The sequence below is a fragment of the Neophocaena asiaeorientalis genome, unplaced genomic scaffold (assembly GCF_003031525.2).
Source record: "Neophocaena asiaeorientalis asiaeorientalis breed wild unplaced genomic scaffold, Neophocaena_asiaeorientalis_V1.1 scaffold39, whole genome shotgun sequence".
In the NCBI taxonomy this organism is placed as follows: domain Eukaryota; kingdom Metazoa; phylum Chordata; class Mammalia; order Artiodactyla; family Phocoenidae; genus Neophocaena; species Neophocaena asiaeorientalis.
This window is the reverse complement of record NW_020175670.1, coordinates 4,443,779-4,467,258: the sequence shown is the minus strand read 5'-3', so window position 1 is coordinate 4,467,258 and position 23,480 is coordinate 4,443,779. Positions and strand designations below refer to the sequence as shown.

The 23,480-nt window shown below is 39.2% G+C and overlaps 1 protein-coding gene across 1 annotated transcript in view; it reads left to right on the top strand.

Moving 5' to 3' along the window:
• Positions 1–2,544: 2,544 nt before the first annotated feature.
• SLC30A9 (solute carrier family 30 member 9) overlaps positions 2,545–23,480 on the top strand; it is a 71,717-nt gene continuing 50,781 nt past the window's right edge. The window contains exons 1-2 of the mRNA XM_024731720.1: positions 2,545–2,777; positions 12,756–12,905. Of these exons, the coding sequence (XP_024587488.1) occupies positions 2,666–2,777; positions 12,756–12,905 (262 nt within the window). The 5' untranslated portion in view covers positions 2,545–2,665. The remainder of the gene's footprint in view (positions 2,778–12,755; positions 12,906–23,480) is intronic.

Here is a 23,480-nt window from a genome sequence, read left to right as displayed (position 1 = left end):
GTGAAACTGAGCAAGACCCTGTGGGGCCTTTCCATGTCTCCTGTTTCTTACTTATAGGAAAAAGGCTACAGCCTCCCAGACCCTCTCCAAGTTACGAGTTATTCAAAGTTACTAATTAGGGAAGTGAAGGAATGCAGAAACAAAGGAGGAGCAGTCAAGAAACAATAGTGCAAAAATAAAGCAGGGTCCTGGTTCCTACTCAGTAGATATACATAACAATATACCTCTGAGTTCTACAGGAACTAAGGCTCCCCACCCAGGTGGAGGATGGTAAGTTCCGGCTGAGCGCAAACCACGTGGACCCTAGACTGGTTGGAACCAGAAGGCTGATGATTGAGATTCTTGGAATCTCAATCTCAACCTGCTACCTCACAACCAACCAGTCAGAGGAAGGTCACACACCCTGCAGACCTTCATCCGAATTTTGCCGGTAGAAACTCTTCCCTGAAAACATTCAGGGAGTTACGGCTTTGCTTGGCCCTGCAATAAACCCTTCTCTGCTCCAGACTCCTACGTCTTGGTTTGTTTGGCCTCTTTGTGCATAGGACACACGAACTTGGGTTCGACAACAGTAATACTACAGTTAAATGACTCATTAATTTTAAAACAAACCATCATGCATTCCATTCGATTAATTTATTTGTGTCAGGCACTGTTTTAGCCCCTGGAAACAGCAGTGTGCAAAACACAAGATTCCAGCATCACGATGTTTATTTTTTATTGAGAGACTGAAAATAAAAAAATAAATACATATATAATTTCAAATATCTAGACATTTTGAAGAAAAGTATACAGGGCAACAGGGTAGATAATAAACAGGCCTATTATAGCGTCGGGAGGAAGAAATTTTCCTCTACTCTTCTAAGTTCTAGTGTTACTGAGTCCAAGCTTGCTCTCTGCTCACCGCACGACAGGCCAATATATCAGAGACAAGGCGTTGAGGCAAGGAACACGACTTTATTCGGAAAGCTGGCAGACGGAGAAGATGGCAGACTAGTGTCTCAAAATAACCACCTTATGGCATCTGGATGTAAGTTTCTTTTATAGAGTCAGAGAGGGAAGTAAAGTAAAAAGGCAGAATACAGAGGGAGAGGTGGGAAGGAAGTAAAGTAAAAAGGGCCATCAGTCTTGCAAAACGTCTCCTGGAATGGCCAGGCTCGGGGACATTCACAGGTGGGTAGGGTTCCCTGAGGCAGGCCATCATGTATGATTTTAATAACAAAAGCAACGAAAAGCAAAGGCTAAAGTCAAAGAAACAGATCCAACATGGAGTCAAAATTGGCTCTTCCCTGTTACACTAGCTGGTCTAAGAATTAAATTAACATGAGACAGATTAACAAGAGAAAATCAAACGAAAGTTTAATAACATGTATACATGGGAGAGACCCAGGAAAACTGACTAACTCTCCAAAATGGCCCAAACCCTCACCGTGAATACCATCTTCAGCTAAAGAAAAAAGAGGATGTTGGGGGTAGTAGTTCGGGGCTTCCAAGGGGAGGAAGGCAACTGGTAAGGAGACAAAAAAGCAAATGTTTGGTAAACAAATGTTTGCTGGGCCCACAGAGACAAGAGGACAGAGAGGAATTTTAACAAGCGACTTTGCTAGGTTCCTCCCTGTCTATATACCTAGTGTGTACTACAGTTATCTATGGTGATGGCTCCCTTCTTGGAACAAGTTCTCTATCTATATTCTTTTAGGCAGGTAGGGGAAAGGTCAAAGGTGATGAGTCTTTTGGGCCTTAAAAAAAAAATTCAGCCTAAATTAATTCTCTTGCCAAAGAAACCCATTTTGGGGTGGCAAATTTTGCTCCCTTACAATAACTAGGGTGGTCAAGGCAGGCCTTATTCCAGTTTGAGCTAAGACCTGAATGAGCATGTCAGATAAACAACACAGTTAATGCTTGGTGAATATTCTCGTCTCCTTTTCCCTGGGGCCAAACTGACTCCTATTTGCATGTCTGCACATCTGCTTTTACCCAGACAAATCCTGAACGTATAAGTCTTAGTACTGTATATTACAGACAGGAATCCGAGGTTCAGACATTACTAGGGCAAGTTAACTGGTTCTGTGGGTACTTGCCTTCACGGTAATGGCTACACAACGCTGTTGTGATGTACTGTGTTCCAGATCCCGAGAGCACTGAGGACAAATTAGCCTAGGCTTGGGATTATCCAGAAAGGCTCTGGAGAGGGAGAGGCTCAGAAGGCCACTGTCCTTCCTTCCCACCTTACCTCCCATTTCCAACACCATAGCCCAGGATCTGAGCCCAGAAAAAAGAAAAAGGCAGAGCCCTCAACTGCTGTCACTTCTGCCAAGGCTTTCCTGGCGGTTAAGTAGCAAACAACTAACTTGTAGATAGCCAAGCAAGGTGCAAACGCAGTAGCGCGTTAACACAAAGCGAATACGCCAAACTTTCTCCGCAGCCACGCCCTACCAAGCTCTTCCGGGGCAAGATCTCGCGATTCGCGCTCTGCGTGTACGTCATTTCCGCTGCCTCCGCGGCCAGGTCATTAAATAATGTTACCATTTCCGAGTTCGCTAACGCCGCCTGCGGCGGCGCAGGCGTTGGTGTACGGTAGTGTCCGGTCTATGGAGTCAGTTGGTTTCGGCGGCGGAGCGGAGGTAGCAAGCGGTGTTCGAGTGGGGGCCTTTGCCCCGCCAGGATGTTACCGGGCTTGGCCGCCGCCGCCGCGGCCCACAGATGTAGCTGGTCTTCCCTGTGCCGGCTCCGTCTGCGCTGCAGGGCGGCAGCCTGCAGCTCCAGCGACCTCCAGGGTGAGTGTCCTGCGCCGGCCTCTGACTCCGCGGAAGCCGGACTGGAAGACAAGGCCGGGCTCGGCGCCGGGCGCCTCGCCTCGGGAGTATGCCGCCTTGCCCTTTCCCAACCCCAGAACCTTCTTGTCGGACCTCCGCCTTTGCAGTTCAGCCTGCCCAGCCGGCGGCGGCCCCTACAGGCCTCCCTGATCCTGGTCTCGCCCACGGTCCCCGCGGGCATTTGGGGGCAATTCTCGGGCCGGGTCGCATCCATGAAACGGACCACTTCGTTTCAGATAAAACATTACGTGAGCATGGCAGTGCCAGGCGGTGACCGCCCGCCTCCCCCCCGCAGCCAGTGCGAAATTGCTGACTCCACAAAGTTCCAGGGTCTTTTGAGCTCACAGCCTTACCCTTTTTGAGCACTTTGACCGAATAGATTTTCTTACCCTGTTCCTTTTCTCGTACTCCCAACCTGTGTTATTAAATTTTCTAAGGAGGAATTTGGGGGTTGCTACGCAACATTTACGAGACATCCTTTAAGATGGGGGTATGACCATCCTACAATTGTTGAATGAGCCCAGTTCGGTTGAACAATCTTTTTGGTGAAAAAGTGTCTACTGGAGCTGTAACCCAGAAAAAAGTGGTTGTCGGGAGGTTTTATCCCTCTTTTTCAGATGTCGTTTCTGACTCAAATTTAAATAGACAGTTTACAAAATAACCTTGAACTTGCAAGTTTTAATTAGGCTTACCTCCGTTTTTGCCGTCATTGGCATGCCATAGGTTGCTTGACACTTGGGAACTGTTAGGAGCAATGAGGGAAGAGACAGAACCAAATCCACCCCTAATCTAATCCTCCAGAGTCTTGGGGATGAAAAGAGTATTTACAGAAACATTTACCCAAAATTTATGTTTGAAAAAACTTGTAGCATGTTTGTGACCTTGCAGTAGAAATTGGAAGTCGTAGTCATTCAAGTTTATAAGTAACATAGGCTAAAATAATGCCTATTCTGTGCAATTATTTTAGAATATGGTCCTTTTATTTGCAATAAATATAAAAACTGGCTTTTAAAATTTCGGAAGGGTTAATTTTAACAGCACTGCTTTGGGTGCTTTTTGGTAGTGATAAAAACGTGTAACTGTGGATTTTTCCTATAATGGAAATGTACCTGATTCTCTTGTGAACAAAATTATTCATCTGGTTGTACTGTACTCCAAAATCCCCAGTTAAACTTTCTGGCCTAGTTACTTTTATTGACCAAGCAGTTTTGGCATTTTACACTTAAATTACGTGGAGTGGCTGTTGAATTTAGTCTAAACTGCCCTTAAGGGTGGGTAAAAAGAAGTTGAAATAGTGTAATTTGTAATCCATTATTGTCTGTTGCTGTCAAGTCGAAAATTATGTGCTCTTTGTCTCATCCCTCTGTGAACTACAGATAATAATCACCTATCTCACCAGTCGGAATGACTGCAAAGTTGTTTGCAGTGTTTATTACCAAAACATTAAAATGTGTTTTCATGCTTAAAAACAGTAGATGTAAAAAATAACCTTGTTTGTCCAAATTTAGTTTCAAAAATACTGAAACAGTTTTGAAAAGGGCAACCATAATTATGATAAAGCTTAAAAAATTTATTTAGAAAAAGAGTACTAATTTAGAAAAAGAGTACTAAGTACTCTTTAGAGTACTAAGAGTACTAACTAAAAAGAGTACTAAGTTGGATGCATGTAAGAAGAAAATATTTGCAGAACTTTTGAGAAAAAATTCTAAAAATAAATATTTTTCTTTGTCAAATAAAGTTTAGTTTATGCTTCTGAAACTACTGTGTGGCTGGGAAAAACTTATAAAGAATAAGTTGAGGAGGAAATCTTGAAGGAAACAACTGCTTCATTTGTATACTTAAAAATGAGAAATGTCTGTGGGTCAAACTAACACTGAAAACATTTAAAGGCAAAAAGCAAGACAATATTCTAGAGCAGCTCTGTCCGAAAGAAATATAATGTGAACCATGTATGTTTTGATTTGTCTGATAGCCATATTTTAAAAAGTAAAAACAGATGAAATTAATATATTTTATCCAGTATATTCAAAATATTTCAACACGTAATCAATATAAAAATTATTGAGATCGTTTACATTATCTTTTCTTAGCGTCTCTGGAGTCCAGTTTACACTTACAGCACATCTTAGTTCAGACTCCGCATTTCCAGTGCTCAGTAAACAGTGAGTACTGCATTGCACAGTGCACTTATAAAGTTAGTATCCCTCATTTATAAAGAATCTTTACAAACCAGCGTACATTCCAGTAGAAAAACGGGCAAAGGAAATGAATGGTTTCATAAAGCCATTCGAGTAGCCAATAAAAATGCAAACATGTTCCATACTTACTAATAAGCATAGAAATATAAGTCTAAAGGATTTACTACTCATTGTCTCATATTAGCTAAGTTTTTCATAGTGATTCTTCATATTGAGGATGCAGGAAAGCAGGAACTCTCTTACTACTGATTGGGACGTATAGGTAGTTGAACAGTGTTTTGGAGGTCAGTTATTCTTTATATTAAAAATAACTTTAGGACTTCCCTGGTAGTTCAGTGGTTAAGAATCCGCCTGCCAATGCAGCGGACACGGGTTAGAGCCCTGGTCCGGGAAGATCCCACATGCCACGGAGCAACTAAGCCTGTGTGCCACAACTACTGAGCCTGCGCTCTAGAGCCAGCGAGCCACAACTACTGAATTCCGCGTGCCTAGAGCCCATGCTCTGCAGCAAGAGAAGCCTCCGCAATAAGCCACACACCGCAACGAAGAGTAGCTCCCACTCGCCGCAACTAGAGAAAGCCCGCGTGCAGCAATGAAGACCCAGTGCAGCCAAAAGATAAATAATAAATAAATAAAACCTTACTTAAAAAAAAAAAAAGAACTTTATGGGGGCTTCCCTGGTGGCGCAGTGGTTGAGAGTCCGCCTGCCGATGCAGGGGACACGGGTTCGTGCCCCGGTCTGGGAAGATCCCACATGCCGCGGAGCGGCTGGGCCCGTGAGCCATGGCCGCTGAGCCTGCGTGTCCGGAGCCTGTGCTCCACAACGGGAGAGACCACAACGGTGAGAGGCCCGCGTACCACAAAAAAAAAAAAAAAAGAAAGAAATTTAAAGGTATATGCCGTCTCACCCAACAATTCTATTTAAAGGGATTTGCTTTCAAGAAATAATCAGATACATATTAAAGTCTGTGCACAAGTTTATTATTAATAGTGGTAAATAGGTAACATTTATAGTTATGAAGAATAGGAAACGTTATGGTACAATTATTTTTTATTTTATTTTTATAAATTTATTTTTGGCCGGTTGGGTCTTCGTTGCTGTGTGCAGGCTTTCTCTTGTTGCAGTGAGTGGGGGCTACTCTTCGTTGTGGTGTGCTGGCTTCTCATTGCAGTGGCTTCTCTTGTGGAGCACGGGCTCTAGACACACAGGCTCAGTAGTTGCGGCTCACAGGCTTTAGAGCGCAGGCTCAGTAGTTGTGGCGCACGGGGTTAGTTGCTCCGCGGCATGTGGGATCTTCCCAGTTCAGGGCTCGAACCCGTGTCCCCTGCATTGGCAGGTGGATGCTTAACCACTGTGCCACCAGGGAAGCCCTGGTACAGTTATTAAGGGCTGGTGATAGATGCAAACATTTTTTTAAAAAAATCATAATTTAGAAGAATATTTAGTGACGTGGGAAAATGCTCTTGAAACTAGAAAAAATGTAGTAAGAATATATACTATGATATTACCAGTGACTTTCTCTAGAAAATTTTTTAAATTAACTTTAGTGTTTTTCAAATGATCTACACAAACATATACTTTTAAATAATAAAAATATTACTTAGTTTCTCTAGTAAATATGCCCTTTTTAAAAAAAGTTCTTTTGGCTTTGCATAAGCACTTATTTTATTTGTTCATGTATTTATGTCTTGCCTCATTTGACAATGATTTGAGATGGGAAGATGCTCCTTTAAGGACTACATGCCAAATCAGATATGTGCTTTTGCTTAAGTCCGAGATTAATAAAAGTATAGTTTTTAAATAAAAATATAGAAATTGACCTTTGTATTTTTAAATTTCTGTCTGCAATCTGCTAGTATTACCGTACGAAAAGTAGAGTGGGAATTTAACCCCTTAAATAACTAATAGGAACATTGACAGTTATAAAAAAGACCATTTTGGCAGGCTGACAGCATGATTCTGTGTAGTTCAGGTTAATAATAGGGTTACCTGTAAAATGAGGTTAACCACGGTATGTGCTTCATAGGGTTTTTGTGAGTGAGGATCATTCAGGAAAGAGGTACCAGGCATTGTAGTTGCTGGTGGTGCAGTACTGAACAAGACAGACACAGTTTCCACCTTTTTTGGAAATGAGGAATGAGAAAACATATCTAAATGCTATAAAGGAAATAAGCAGAGTGATGGGCTAGAAGGTAGCCAGCAGGGGCCATTTCATTAGCTGTGCTGGCCTGGGACTCCAGCTTTCCTGAGGAGGTGGAAACTGAGCCAAGGCATGAAAAATGAAAATGAGCAAGCCAAGCGAACATCTGGGGCAAAGAGCAATCCAGGCAGAGCAAATAGAAACCCTAGAGACTAGACTTGTATTCAGGCGCCGGAGGAAACGTGCTGTGGCTGGAGTGTGGTTGGAAGGGGAGGGGTGTGTGAAATGAGATTGGGGAGGCAGCATAGCCTTTTGGGTTGTAGGTTTAAAAAAAAAGCAAGTGTTTAAAAAATATCATTCTGACTACTGTGTAGAGAATGGATTGGAAAGGGAAGAGTGTAAATAAGGAGATCACTGGGGGCTATTAATTAGAGTTACCTACGCAAACAGGATTGTGGTTGGGCCATGGTACTTAGCAGTGGAGATGGAGAGATGTAGATGGCTTTGAGGTATGTTTTGGGATATCATTTATAGTGTGGTAATACAGGTAAAGCATTTAGTACAGTGGCACTTGGCAAATCCTTAATGTATTTGATATTTTTTCCCCCTTTTCCTAAGCAAATATTTACAAGAATTAAGGCAGCAGAGTTGGTGTGCCAAGATGCAGTGCAGGAAGTTGTATATTCTTTACATACTCCAAAAAAAAAAAGGATTCCCTATTGCTTACTCTGTTCTGGTGAAAAATCACATCAGCAATAGTCCTGAAGGTTGAGCCACCTGGTCTAGGTCACACTTTTGCTTGCCAGATGATTAGACATAAGAGGGATTTTCCTGCATTTTTTGTTAGCTGAAAGCATAAAAGTAAACTAAAGATAGTCAGTGTGTTACTATTAGCAGTATAATATTTGAAGTAATTTAACAATGGATGTATTTTTAATTTAAAATTTTAGGCATTTGGGGAACATACAGAAAAGTATAAGGTATAGAGTAAAAATTATGCATAATCCAGATATTTCACCAGTAGCATTTTTGAATAGTTGAAACCAAGCTGTATTATTTTGTCTCCTGCTTTTTTTAATGCAACATCATGATTCAGTTATACACACACACGTATATTCTTTTTCAGAATGTATATTTTTCAGAATATACATATATTCTTTTTTAGATTCTTTTCCATGGTAGGTTATTACAAGGTATTGAATGTAGTTCCCTGTGCTATACAGTAGGTCCTTGTTGTTTATCTGTTTTATGTTTAGTAGTGTATATATGTTAATCTCGAGGTCCTAATTTATCCCTCCCCTCTTTTCCCCTTTGGTAACCATAAGTATGTTTTCTATATTTGTGAGTCTGTTTCTGTTTTGTAAATAAGTTTATTTGTATCACTTTTTAGATTCCACATATAAGTGATATCATATGATATTTGTCTTTCTCTGTCTGACTTCACTTGGTATGATAATCTCTAGGTCCATCAATCTGCAATGGTCTCTCTTTTTAAAAAAAATATTTATTTATTTGGCTGTGCTGGGTATTAGTTGCGTGCTGCAGGATCTTCATTGCTGCCTGCGGGATCTTTAGTTGTGGCATGCAGGATCTAGTTCCCTGACCAGGGGTCGAATCTGCTCCCCCTGCATCCGGAGCACAGAGTCTTAACCACTGGACCACCAGGGAAGTCCCTGCAATGGTCTCTTAAGAAAAGAGACTGGGGCTCCCCTGATGGCGCAGTGGTTGAGTGTCCACCTGCCGATGCAGGGGACACGGGTTCGTGCCCCGGGAAGATCCCACATGCCGCGGAGTGGCTAGGCCCGTGAGCCATGGCCGCTGAGCCTGCGCATCCGGAGCCTGTGCTCCGCAACGGGAGAGGCCCGCGTACTGCAAAAAAAAAGAAGACTTAGGTGCAGGTTTGTCTCTGGTCCTGAAATTAGCCTGAAGCAAAACATTTCAAACCGTTAAGAAATGTTTTTGTTTGTTTTTAGTTATTATTATTGCAGAAGCAACATACACAGTAGACAGAATTGTCAGTTTGCGTGGGAGAAAAAAAGAGTTTTTTGTATTGTTGTATTTGTGGTGTTTTTGTATTGTTTGTATTTTGTATTGTTGTAGTATGAAAAGGCTAAATTTCCTCCAAAAGCCAGAGTAAGTGGTAGGTGACAAACAAGATTGGAGAGAGGACAAAGGGTGATCAGTAACAATGTTATTAGGAGTTGCAGAGGCAGTAACAGTAAAATAAAAGCAGAGAAAAGTGATTGTTTCGACTAGACTGATAAGATACCAGTAGCTCTGCAGTCTCGATCAACAGCCTTGTATATGCAGCAATGAGAAGTTCCTTGTCCAGGCCCATAGAGTAGTGAGCACCAAACTAAAGACTAATCTAACCATAACATAGCTTATTTTAGAAGTCACCTTGAAGAAAGGGTATGAATGGTGGTTACTTTTTTTTACTGTCTTTCTGCCTTCTAGAATTAATTAACAAATTCAGTAATTTATTCAACAAATGGTTGAGTTTCTACTGCTATGTGTTAGGTATTCTGTTTTATTGAATCAAATGTGGTCTTGTGTATTTTTTAGAATATAAAATGTTAAAGGTAGAAACATTATGCAATTTCTGTGTAATTTTCAATCTTGTATTCATGGCAAATGTGTACTTTTAAAGCTGATACCTAGAGGCTTCCCTGGTGGCACAGTGGTTGGGAGTCTGCCTGCTGATGCGGGGGACACGGGTTCGTGCCCCCGTCTGGGAGGATCTCGCGTGCCGCGGAGTGGCTGGGCCCGTGGGTCTTGGCTGCTGAGCCTGCGCCCGGAGCCTGTGCTCCGCGGCGGGAGAGGCCACAGCAGTGAGAGGCCCACGTGCTGCAAAAAAAAAAAAAAAATTAAAGCTGATACCTAAAATTCTACTAAAGTTAAAAAGTAATTACTTTTTGAAACGGTGAGCAAGGAAGCTATCAAGATTACTAAGATAGTGTCAAAGGACACAGGAGTTGGGAATTCCCTGGTGGTCCAGTGGTTAGGACTCTGCGCTTTCACTGTTGAAGTTAAGGGTTCGATCCCTGGTCAGGGAACTAAGATCCCACAAGCCGTGGGGAGAGGCCAAAAACGAAAAGGACACAGGAGGCAATTTGAAGAGACCCCTACTGGCCCAAAACGGGATGGACAGTTTGGACATAAATCAGGATAATGACTAAAATGGATGGATATACATCAAATAATGTTTAAATCTATGGAATCATAGTGATACATACACATGCAAATTATTGTGTCACTATTGCAGGATGGTAGGTAGTGAACTCATTATTTTGAGAACTGGTAAATAAAGGGAAAAAATTAAGCATACAGCGTGACTTTCTTATATGAACTATACTGCTGGATAACCAAATACATGAAGGGAATTTTCTCTTTGTAGAAGTATTCTGACTAAAAAATGAAGTGATAAAACTATAATATCACCATTTTGTAACCACCTGAGGAATAAATGATTCTAGGCATTGAACAACAGCAGACACTATCACAAATAGAGATAACCAAATATTATGTGGCTCCTGGTTAAAGAACACATCACCACTTATCAAGTAGTGTTGTCCTAATAAAAAGGAACCTGAATTTGGATAAAGCCTTTATATCCATCGATTTATAGAACGCATAGAAGTACAGGTTAAACAACACCATGGGAATTAAATCAGTAAAATTCAGACTGGAAAACAGGACAAAAATTTAGTACAAACAGCTGGTTTCTTCAATATAAAAATTGGTCTAAAACACATATCCTGTAGAAGAGAGACGTAAAAGACATCTCAGTCAATTGTAGTATGTGGACCAAATTAAGATCTGTTCACATACACAAAAATTATGACTTGTAACAGTGGAAATTGAGGATATTTGATGACACTAAGGATTATTTTTCTACTTGCAATGGTGGTATGGCTAGGTTTTAAAAAGTTCTTATCTCTTAGAATGCATACTGAAATATTTATGAATGAAATTATTTTATGTCTGAGATTTACATCAAATTAATATGTAGGTGGGGAGATGCAGGTGCAGGCAGAGGTGAAACAAGGTTGGCCATGAGTTGATAGTTGTTGAAGTAATGAGTATGTGTACGTTTATTGTACTGTTTTTTTCTACCTTTGCATATAATTGAAATTTTCTGTAATAACGTTTTAAAAATTAAGGAGAACCTTGAAAAAGATCTAGGATCAAGTCACGAAAACATTGTCCTCTTCTGAGGAAGGATTTTTAGACTGTAGTAATCCCTCTTTAAACACCTTAGCACAGTCTCTATAGAAGTGTTTCATCAGTGGGTAAAAAAAATGTTGGTGTCATAGTGTTTTTGTTAGGTAATAATCACAAAAGATATTTTGAATAGGGCTGACAAGTCGGAACACCAGTGGCTGTGGTGAAGAAGATGCTTTCCTGGAGGGTGGGTTTCTTAGGAGAATTTGCTTTAACCCTTTCTTCACTAATTTTGCTGGTAGGTTACATATTTTTATTTATTTTTTGTGGTACGCAGGCCTCTCACTGTTGTGGCCTCTCCCGTTGCGGAGCACAGGCTCCGGACGCGCAGGCTCAGCAGCCATGGCTCACGGGCCCAGCGACTCCGCGGCATGTGGGATCTTCCCAGACCGGGGCACGAACCTGTGTCCCCTGCATCGGCAGGCGGATTCCCAACCACTGCGCCACCAGGGAAGCCCCAGAAAAGTTTCAACTCTTAAGTGCTTAACCCTCCACTCTTGGAGAAACTTGACTGTTTCTAATGATGTAATTTCATTATTTCACCTAAAACTTTAGAAAATATATAAATTATACCTAAACAAGATTTTCGAGTTTTAAGTACTCAGCGTAAAAAAACAGCAAGAGGGTCACATGAGAGTAGAGACAGATAGATTTACTTTTCTACCACTTTGATGCAAATGTGGAATATATTTTCCTTCTGTATTTCAGCCCTCTAAAGCTCACAGTCAACCCAGATGCAACAGCTAAAGTGCTTTGTAATTAGTCTTCTATTCTTCCCTCAATTAGAATTCCCATATACGGAGAAATCTCACCAAATGTTGATCTAATTATCTGATTTAAAAACATCAGTGACAGTATGAATGACTGATTAATATAATTCACATATTGACTGTGAAATGAAAGATGACTCAGTCTCCGTCTAGCAGAAGGAAGATGCAGGGTAGTTTTGAGTAGGACACCCTCCTGACCTTCCCCTTCTCAGAGTTCTTATTCTGAAAAGTACATTATGCCATTTTTTTTATCATGCAACCAGCATACAAAATAAAGAATATCTTTTAAATGCCAGAGACCTTTCAGAACAGCTGAATAATACAAATATTTTGATTTTATATAATTTTAAAAGTTACCATATAAATAAATTTGCAAATTAGGGGAAAAATATTTTCTTTTCCTTTACAAAATATAGACCCTGTATACCTAGGGCTCAATGAAACACCTCCATGGAAAGGGTGGCTTAGCATTGTGCATTTGGATATTTAACAGGATGAAAGTTTTACTGTTATTCTGTAAAATTATTCTCTTATCATAGGTATGTTTTATTGGGTGTAAAAATCCTTATTTGAAATTTGTTTGAAATTAAAATTTTTTTCTTTCAGAATGGCAGAATTTAGTGACATTTGGGAGCTTTTCAAATATTGTTCCCTGTTGCCCACTGAATCAAGTAAAGTCGTATTCCACAAATGTTCAGAAAGGACGGGGATCACAAACTCACAAAATGGAAAAAGTACCATCATTTGATGAAGCAGGTATGTATAAATCTTTTAAAAGTTTTCTTCTATATACTGGGATCATTTGGGTAAGATTATTTGTTCCTTGAATGTTTGACAGAACTTACATGTAAAATCATCTGGACTAGTGTTTTCTTGGTGAGGAGTCATTAAACTGCTAACTTAATTTCTTTTGATTTTTCTATTTCTTTTTGACTCAATTTTGGTAAGTTCTGTTTTTTTCTAGCAATTTATCCACTTCAACTAAACTTTTAATTTATTGGCATGAAGTTTATGGTACTCTCTGTATACTTTTAGCAGCATATGTAGTTACACCCTTTTTTCCATTCCTAGTGGTGTTTGTCTTATTTTCTTGATTAATTTTGCCAAAACTTTGTCTATTTTATTATTTTTCCAAGTAATTTTTTTTACTTTGAATCTATATCATATGTTTGTCTCTTATTTCATTAATTTCCACTCTTACCTTAAATATATTCTCCTTTCTGCTTCCTTTGTATTTACTCTGTTATTCATTTTTTAACTATCATATCAGTTAGCTATTTTGCTCATTAATTTTGAACCTTTCTTCTTAAAGTAGGAATTTAAGTCATAGTTTTATTGGGTATAAAAATCCTTATTATTAGTTTGTTTGAAATTAAAAAACTTTTTTTCTTTCAGAATGGTAGAATTTAGTGACATTTGGAAGCTTTTCAAACACTGTTCCCTGTTGCACACTGAATCAAGTAAAGTTGTACTTGAAAGTTGTACTTTCTTTTAGTTTTACCTAAAATTTTGCATTATGTGTTTTGAAGCTATGTTGTTAGATGCATACACATGTAGAATTGTTACATAACACTGATGAATTAGACCTTTTATTGTTATGTAACAACTTCTTTCCTTCCCATTTTTTTTTTACTACTTTTTTTTTTTTTTTTTTTTTTTTTTTTAGTGACATCTTCAGATTTCATTGGTATTTGCCAATGAAATGGCAAATGGTGTAATTTTTCCTGTCCTTTGGCTTTAACCTGTTTTTGTCCTAATTTGATAATCTTTGTCTTTTAACTGAAATTTTAGTCTGTTTACATTTACTGTAATAATCGATATGTTTGGACATATTTCTGCCATTGTATCATGTGCTTCCCTGTGTGTTTTTATTTTTTTTAATTCCTTTTTTGCCTTCTAAAAAAACCTTTTTTTTCTCATTCCATTATCCCCTATCCCTCATACACAGAAACAACACACACTTGCTTGGGAGTTATATACTTTATGTCTGTACTAAAGTCTAAAGGTAATTGAAAAGTTTACTTTCCTTCTGAAAAATACAAAGAACTTAGAATGTTTTAACTCTGGTCACCCCCTCCAAACTCACATGTGATTTGTTTGCTAGTATTTTGTGTCTATTCTGCTCTCTTTTCCTTCTATAAAATAAACATTGCTTTTGTTCAAATTTATCTAAAATCTTTGTTAACCATCTTTTCTTATTTCTCTGCTCTTTCTGTCTGATGTAGAATACATCCTATAGAAATTCCTTTAGGTGAGGATCTTTCATGGTAAAGGCACATTTTAATATCTTATTCCACTGTCTTTTGGCTTTCACTGTTGCTGTTGAGAAGTCAGATATTTTGCCTTTGTTTCCATGTCTTTTCTGTTTGTCTGCTTTTTAAATTTGATTAACTGTATTTTGAAAGTCTTTTTCTTTGGTGTAAACTGCAGTTTTACTATGAAGTGACTAGGTGTGTATTTCTTTGTATTTACCCTGCCTGAGATTTGTTGGGCTTCCTGGATCTGAGAATTGGCATTTTTCTATCAATTCAATTCTGGAATTCTACAATTCTCTGTCACTGTCCCTTGAAGTATGTATTACCCCCTCTCATTTCTCTTTTATCTCCTTTTGGAACTCTTGTTAGAAATATTTTGGATCTTCTTGCTTTAATTTCCATTTCTCTAAACCTCTCTGACATACTTTGTATTTCTTTATGTTTCTGGCCTAGATCCTGGGTTATTTCCTTAGGCCTACCTAGTTCACTAATTCCCTCTTTAGTTGCCTCTAATCTGCGGGTTGGTACATCTGTTGGGTTTTTAATTTTAATGATTATATTTTTCATTTCTAGAAATTATTTCTATTTTTCATCTTGGTTGGTTGGTCTCTTGCTCCTTGCTTATGTTTTCAGACTTCTTTATTATTAGGCGTATTAAACATAGCTATTTTATAATCTGGGACTGAAAATTCTGCTCTCTGAAATCTTTGGTTCTTACTGTATTATCTTTTTCCTCCGTTTCTTGCTCTCATTCATGATGCCCTATCTGTTTTTAAACTGAGAAGTGTTCATTTTCCATGTAGTTTTATATCTTGGAACTATTTGATGTCTCTGATTGAGGATGTGTTCCTGCATAGAGAGTTTGCATTTGCCTCTGTTAGCTGCTGGGGACACAACTTGGGACCACATTAAATTAAAGTCAGCTTAAGATTTTTGGACCACGTTGGTAGCATGAATTCAGACTATAAACTTGTGTGAGCTGCCTTATCCTTAGGATTTTCAGGGGAGTTTTTCTCTTCTCCACTATGTGACACCAGAGTAGGTGCAGGCTTGCTTCCTTGCTATCCCCTTCTCTGTGTGTTTTTTCTAGGTCACAGTAATGCCAGGTGTCTAGGTTTTTTTCTGGGTATCTCCTGTTAGACTCTCCGTCTTTAGCAGAACCTAGTTTTATTCTTTGTTCTCCCATGCCCCTTGCAGCTGTGGAAGTAGAATCTCAAAGAATGTAAGCTTCAACAGAAATCATCAGGGAAAAAACTGGCTTTGGTCTGCTCTCTTATTCTACAGAGGTCCTGCTTTCCCTTCATTTTTGCCCTCTTCACATCATTTTGCTAGCTTAGCAATGCATTTGAAAAGTTTTTTATTTCCTAGTCTGCTGTGCAGCATTAAAAAGAAGTCCTTGGGGCTTCCCTGGTGGCGCAGTGGTTGAGAGTCTGCCTGCCGATGCAGGGGACGCGGGTTCATGCCCCGGTCCAGGAGGATCCTACATGCCTCAGAGTGGCTGGGCCCGTGAGCCGTTGGCCGCTGAGCCTGCGCGTCCGGAGCCTGTGCTCCGCAACGGGAGAGGCCGCAACGGTGAGAGGCCTGCGTACCGCAAAAAAAAAAAAAAAAAAAGAAGTCCTTTATTTATTCATTTATTCATTAATTTATTCAAGGAGTATTTATTGAGCACTTTTTATATGGCAGCAAATGAGAATGACTCTCTGAGTTTATATTCTCTTTATTACTAAAATAGAAAATTAAGCAAAAAAAGTATAGTAAGTACTGTGATGGAAGAAATACTGTGTGCTGGAGGGACACCTAACTGAGTCTTGCATGGTTGAGGAAGGTTTCCATAGGAAATGATATCTAATTAGTGACCTGAAAGTAGGCATTGATGTGATGAATGGTGGAGAAAAAAGGTAACACTGCAAGTAACTTAGTGTGTCTAGACTAGTGAGTAGAGGATCTCGTGGTGGGGTTGGTAGTTTTGAAAGTACAAGGGGTGAAACTCAAGAGGTAAACAGTAGTCAGATTAGGGTTTTGTTTAGGAGTTTGGGCTGTTTTGTAGGCAGTGGGAATCTATTGGAGTATTTTAAGTAGAGGAAGTACTTAATCAGATTTAAGATTTTAGAAAGATAACTAGATGCAGACTGGAAAACAGATTGCAAAGGAGGGAGACTGAAAACAGTAATACAAATGAGGCTGTAGTCTAGGTTAATGTCAATGATTTTTTTAAGGGAGTAGGTGAACGCAAGAGATTTAGGAGCTGAGTAATTAAGACCTGGTGATTGAATTTGGGGGACTGAAAGAGAGAGGGTCAAGTAAAGGACAGTGCATGGTTACTGGATTGGATTGGGTGACTGTGTCGGTGATTTCATTGATTTCTAAAATTAAGGGACTTCTCTGGTGGTGCAGTGGTTAAGAATCTGCCTGCCAATGCAGGGGACGTGGGTTGATCCTTGGTCTGGGAAGATCCCACATGCCACAGGGCAACTAAGCCTGTGCGCCACAACTACTGAGCCTGTGTTCTAGAGCCTGTGAGCCACAGCTACTGAGCCTGTGTACTGCAACTACTGAAGCCCGTGCACCTAGAGCCCACGCTCCGCAACATGAGAAGCCACTGCAATGAGAAGCCTGCGCACTGCAACGAAGAGTAGCCCCCACTTGCAACTAGAGAAAGCCTGCGCGCAGCAACGAAGACCCAGCACAGCCAAAAGTAAATAAATAAAATAATCTATAAAAAAATAAAATTAGGAATACCAAAGCTGGAGTATATATTAATGAGAAGGTGAGGATTCATTCTTGGACATCTGAATCATAGGTGCCTCTGGGGCATCTTAGCAGATGACTAGTAGGCAGTTGGTTATGCTACTTTTCTACTGTGAGACATGATCTTTTGGCTGGATGAGTGCAGTAGCCTCTCCCGGGGCTCCTTAATTCCATTCTTACTTTCTCATTATATTTCAGCCAAACCAGTCTCCTTTTGGTTCTTAGAAAATACCAAACTTATTCTTGTTTTAGGGTGTGTGCTCTAGTTGCTTTTTCTTTCCAAGATGCCCTTCTTCATGTGGCTGACCGTTTTGGTCATTTACATCTTTTTAAAAATATAAATTTATTTATTTATTTATTTGCTTAATTAATTAATTAATTTACGGTATGCAGGCCTCTCACCGCTGCGGTCTCCCCGCTGCGGAGCACAGGCTCTGGACGCGCAGGCTCAGCGGCCATGGCTCATGGGCCCTGCTGCTCCGCGGCATGTGGGATCCTCCCGGACCGGGGCACAAACCCGTGTCCCCCGCGTCGGCAGGCGGACTCTCAACCACTGCGCTACCAGGGAAGCCCTATTTTTAAATTTATTTTATTTTTGGCTGCGTTGGGTCTTTGTTGTTGCACGCGGGCTTTCTCTGGTTGTGGTGAGTGGGGGCTACTCTTCGTTGCGGTGCACGGGCTTCTCATTGCGGTGGCTTCTCATTGTGGAGCACGGGCTCTAGGCTCGCGGCTTCAGTAGTTGCAGCACGCAGGCTCAGTAGTTGTGGCGCACAGGCTTAGTTGCCCTGTGGCATGTGGGATCTTCCTGGACCAGGGCATGAACCCATGTCCCCTGCATTGGCAGGTGGATTCATAACCACCGCGCCACCAGGGAAGTCCTGGTCATTTACATCTTAAATGAATGACATGTCAGCTCTGCACACCCAGTCAGTCTTTAATATTACACTGATTTTAATTCTCTGTGTAGTTAGCACTTATTACTGACTGATATTTTCAGTATCTGCTTTATTTTTCCCCCCGTTTCCAAGCCTCGTGATAGCAGGAACTTCAGTGCCTATAGCAGTGGCTTGCCCATAGTAGGGGTTTAATATTTTGTACATAAGTGAATGCATAGAGTTCTAACCTGGTGATAGAGATTTAGGAGTTATTAGCTACACCCAGGTGGTAACTGAAGTCATGAGTGTGTTTGAGACAGTATAGGGAGAGAGTTTAGATTGGGGAGATAAGAGCTAGTACAGAATCCCCAGTGAGTAAGGGACAAGTGGAAGAGGAGGAGCTTGCAAAGAATACTTGAGGAGGTGCAGTCTGGAGAGGTAAAAGAAAAGCCAAGGAGAGTGTGGTGTTAGGAGAAGAGAGAAGAATAATAAACATTTCAAGACTGTCTTTCCTATAGTCGATGTCTTTCACAGGGAAGATTTTACAGATTCCTTGAGAAACCTGTGTTTATGTTTATGATGCCTGTTTTTCATCCTTTTCCCTAAGCCTCATCTTCTCTTGGGCTTACTATGCAGTTTTAGCCAGTTTCTTCTCTTTTCCTTGTGGTGATGGAGAACTGCTGGGGTAAATATTGATTGAGAGTTTGATATTAGAGGATGAAGGAATGGAGGGTGTCATGAGTCCCTAAGTTCCAGAAATAAGCATATTTATTAGAACATTGAAATGGGAGAAGAAACAGATGATGAAATAATATAATTAAAGGTAAAACATGTTATAATGCTTTTCTGAGATGAACATCGACTCAGGCAAAAATATTTAATGTTGGTTCAACTATACAGAAGGCTTGAAATTGAAATCTGTGACTAGGTTTCTTTTTTCTCTGCTGACTGAAATTAAGATGTTATTTTATTTTATTATATACGAAGTACATTGTTTATTGATTGTTTTATTTTGGGCTCAAGTTTTCAAAATTTGCTTAGGCCAAATTAGACCTTGTTAACCATCAGATAGACAGCAAGTAATTGCTTGCTTGAAAGATAATTTGTATATTTAAGAGTTTGAGATTGACTTCTGAATAATTCAGATCACATGATAAAGTCAGAAACAGCTCATTAAGAGGCAGAGACTTGCTAAGGAATCCTTAAGTTTTTAAGGAGCATTCAAATGTTTTAAATTTTAGTTTTAATTTTGCTAATGACAGCAGATGTGTGGCAAACAGCCAGGGCTTGAGCTTAAAACAAATTTCTAGAGATATTCATGGATAGAATGTCTGGTTACTTATTGAAATCATAAAGATTCTACTCCAGTGATCCAGTGTAAATTTATTAAGATGGTGGTGTGCAAAAAAAGTATTCATACATGTGTTTGAGCCATTTACTAGCATTTCTTGTCTGTGATTTTTTTTTGCTGCACTGGGTGGCTTGTGGGATCTCAGTTACCCAACCGGGGATTGAACCTGGGCCATGTCAGTGAAAGCCCAGAATCCTAACCACTAGGCTACCAGGAACCTCCCTGTGATTCGTAACACTATATAATTAGTAATGTCTAGACAGTTTGTGGTGAGAAGAATATCCAGAAGTATCAGTTTTAGGGCTTCCCTGGTGGCGCAGTGGTTGAGAGTCCGCCTGCTGATGCAGGGGACGTGGGTTCGTGCCCCGGTCCGGGAAGATCCCACATGCCATGGAGTGGCTGGGCCCGTGAGCCGTGGCCGCTGAGCCTGCGCGTCCAGAGTCTGTGCTCTGCAACGGGAGAGGCCACAACAGTGGGAGGCCCGTGTACCGCAAAAAAAAAAAAAAAGAGTATCAATTTTAGAGCAACTTATTTTATGTGATTTGTTTGAATGACTTTGATCATTGTAGAAAGGAGGGTTGTCTGTGAAACTTTAGACAGTAGATTTCAGTTGTTCAGACACTAGGTGAGTGTTGAAAGCTTATTATTCTACCACTCTGTTCCTTCACTTTTCTCTGCCCAGGGCTCTATTCCCCAAAACAAAATTTTTAAGTAATATATAGATTCTATAGATAAAGATGCTTTAGAATTAGTTTGCTGTATAGGTAGACAAAAATAAAATATCAGTTATTTAACTGATCAATGTCAAATGTTATAAGCTATAGTTATTAATTAATTAAATAGAAGTGTTTTTAAGCCTTTTTTTTTTTTAACTAATATGCCATCATAACCTACTTAGGATCTGATGAATAGTTAAAATAAAGCCTTTTGGGATTTTCTGCACATTTTGGTTATCAAAACATACCATGTAGGAAGCAACCTAAGTGTCCATCGACAAGATGAATGGATAAAGAAGATGTGGCACATATATACAATGGAATATTACTCAGCCATGAAAAGAAATGAAATTGAGTTATTTGTAGTGAGGTGGATGGACCTAGAGTCTGTCATACAGAGTGAAGTAAGTCAGAAAGAGAAAAACAAATACCGTATGTTAGCACACATATGGAATCTGAAAAAAAAAATGGTTCTGATGAACGTAGGGGCAGGACAGGAATAGAGACACAGACAGGGGCAGGACAGAATAGAGACACAGACGTAGAGAATGGACTTGAGGAGTACTCATATTTTGAAACACAAACTGGCAGAAATAAAAGAACAAGGAAATCTGGGAAAGAGCCAACTATAGAGCTTACAAATAAAAGTGTAATCACTAAAGTAAGAATTTAATAGATTAAATAGCCATAGTCAAGTAGAGAATTAGTAAATTGAAATTCACCCTGAATGAGCATAGGAAAGCAAAAAGATTTTCCAAGAAAATGAAAAAGCTTTAAAAAGGCATGAAGCTCTAGCCTATATTTAATAGGCATTTCAGAGAGAGAGAGAGAGAATAGAGAAATGGTGTAGAAATTATATATAAAGAGATAATGGATGAGAATTTTTCAGAATTTGAGAAAAACAAGGATCTTCAGATCGAAAACACACTTTTAGTACTAAACAGGGTAAATGAAAAGAAACCCATAGATTTCAAAACTGAAACAAGAAACAACCCAACTTAAAAGTTGCCAAAGAGAAAGTCAGCCTGCTATCAGTACAATTGTTGCTCTCTTGAAGTAGACTTTTTATCTGCAACAATATGCAGAAAATAAGGGAGGAGTGATTTGGAGTAGTAGCCATGAAAGGGTAAGAGGAAAAATAAATGTTACCCTAGAATTTTATACTTGTCTAAATAATCATTCTAGAGGGAAGGCAAAATAAAAACATTGCACATATATAAAGATGACTATCATTTACTACTAACCTACCTGCATTAAAAAAAAACTATTCAAATATGTATTTCCATAAGATGCAGAGTAAACTCAGGGAAAGAAGCGTTGGGATATAAAAGGGACAGTGAAAAGCAAGAAGTGGATAAAATGTGTTGGAAAGTTAATTTGATAGTAAAAATCATAAACATTTTATATTAAATGCTACAATTTTAGTCAAGAGTAATAAGATAGAAGAAGTTTTCAGTGGTTAAAGGTTTTTTTCTTGTTCAGAGGAAGGTAGAGATGGGGAATAACAGATGGTTAGAAAGATTTATAGTGTATGTTAAATTTCTAAATGGAATCATGAAAACAGTAGAACTATAATCTTATAAATTTGAAACCAGCATGGGCGTGGGGTGAGAGGAGGATATAGAAAACTTTATAAATCTAACAGATGGCAAGAAAGGCAAAAGAAAAATAAAAGCAAAAGAAAAAAAGGATGGTAAACCGAAGTCAGACAATAAGGTGGCTGAAGTCTAAATCAGGTAACCAAGTGGTCAGTCAGCTTTCATGGTGTTGCCTATCATTTATATATACTCATATTCTAAATATGTAGAAATGGTTCATTTCCATTTATTTCATCATTTCCACCTCTATATAAAATAAAATCAATATTTCCTTGATTCCATTCTCTTTTCCAGCTCTTACTGAAAGTCCAGATATTGCTTTCACTTCCTCATCTCCCATTCTCACCTCAACCTGTTGCTCCATCCCTACTCTTCCTGCTGAAACTGCTGTTGTCAGAAGGTTGCCAGTGATCTTCATGTTGCTGATCCAGTTTTCACTTCTATCCTCTTTTCCCAAAAATGCACAAATATCTACTTATAAATCAATTATTATTTTAAACATAGAGGTAATGTAGGAAAGTGGTTAAGAGAGGAGACAAATCGAAATGACTTGGGTTTCAATCCTGACTGTGCTTCCATGTTTAAAATACTAGCTGTGTGACTTTGAGGGAAGTTCCAAAATTTTCTGAATAAGATGAAGATAATAATAGTACTTACCTCAGAGCAGTTTTGTGAGGATTAAATGAAATAATGCATGTAAAACACATAGTGTACTGTATGTGGCACATGGTAAATACTTAGTAAATGTTAGCTATTGTTAATAAGCTCCAAAATGTTATATTAGTGAATGAAGATATGATAAGAGAAAAGGTTTTAAGGGTGAGATTTTTATTACAAAATATTTGATACATATAAAAGAATACATGCTATGTATATGTAAGTTAGAAAGCATAATAAAATCAACGCCTGGGAATTTACCACCTAACCTGAGAACCTTGCCTTCTTTTTTTTAAAACCTTTTTATTTTATTTATTTATTTATTGTTTATTTGCAAGCTGCATGCGGGCTTCCTCTAGTTGTGGGGAGCGGGGGCTACTCTTCATTGCGGTATGCGTCCCCTGCATCGGCAGGGGGACTCTCAACCACTGCGCCACCAGGGAAGCCCGAGGCTATCATCTCTTCATATGTTTATTGGTTGTTTGTATTTCCTTTCCTGTGCAAGTTTGTTCTTGTCTTCTGCCCTTATTTTTTCTAATGGGTTGTCTTTTTGTTAATAGATCTGGAGGAATTCTTAAATATTCTTGATAGTTATCCTTTGTTGATTATATTTGCTGGATATATCGTCTCCTATTTAAGTCATTAATTTACCTGGAATTGGTTGTTTATGGTGTGAGGTAGATTCCAGTTTTCTTTCATTAAATTTTTTGGAGGGGAGGGAGTTGTACAGTTGTTCCAATAACCACTTAATCGTCATCCTTTCTTCATTGAATAGTATCTATAGAACAGTTTTGGGTGGAAGAATCGACAGCATGTGCCCTTGTTTTAAAGTGATGCATCTAAATTTTCACCATTGAATGCAATGTTTGTTATAGGTTTGCTTTACCCTTTAAGGAAATTCCTTTTTGTCCTAATTTTCTTAAAAAGGTTTGAAACTTGCATGGGTGCTGAATTTTATTAAATGCTCTTTGTTTAGCTCCTGAAATGATTCTATAGTTTTTCTCCTTCAATCTGTTAATGAGGGGAATTAATAGCTTTTCTAATGTTTAACTACTGTTTCATTCCCAGGATAAATCCAACTTGGTCTGTGATAATATTATCTTTTTTTTTTTTTTTTTTTTTCCCTTCACC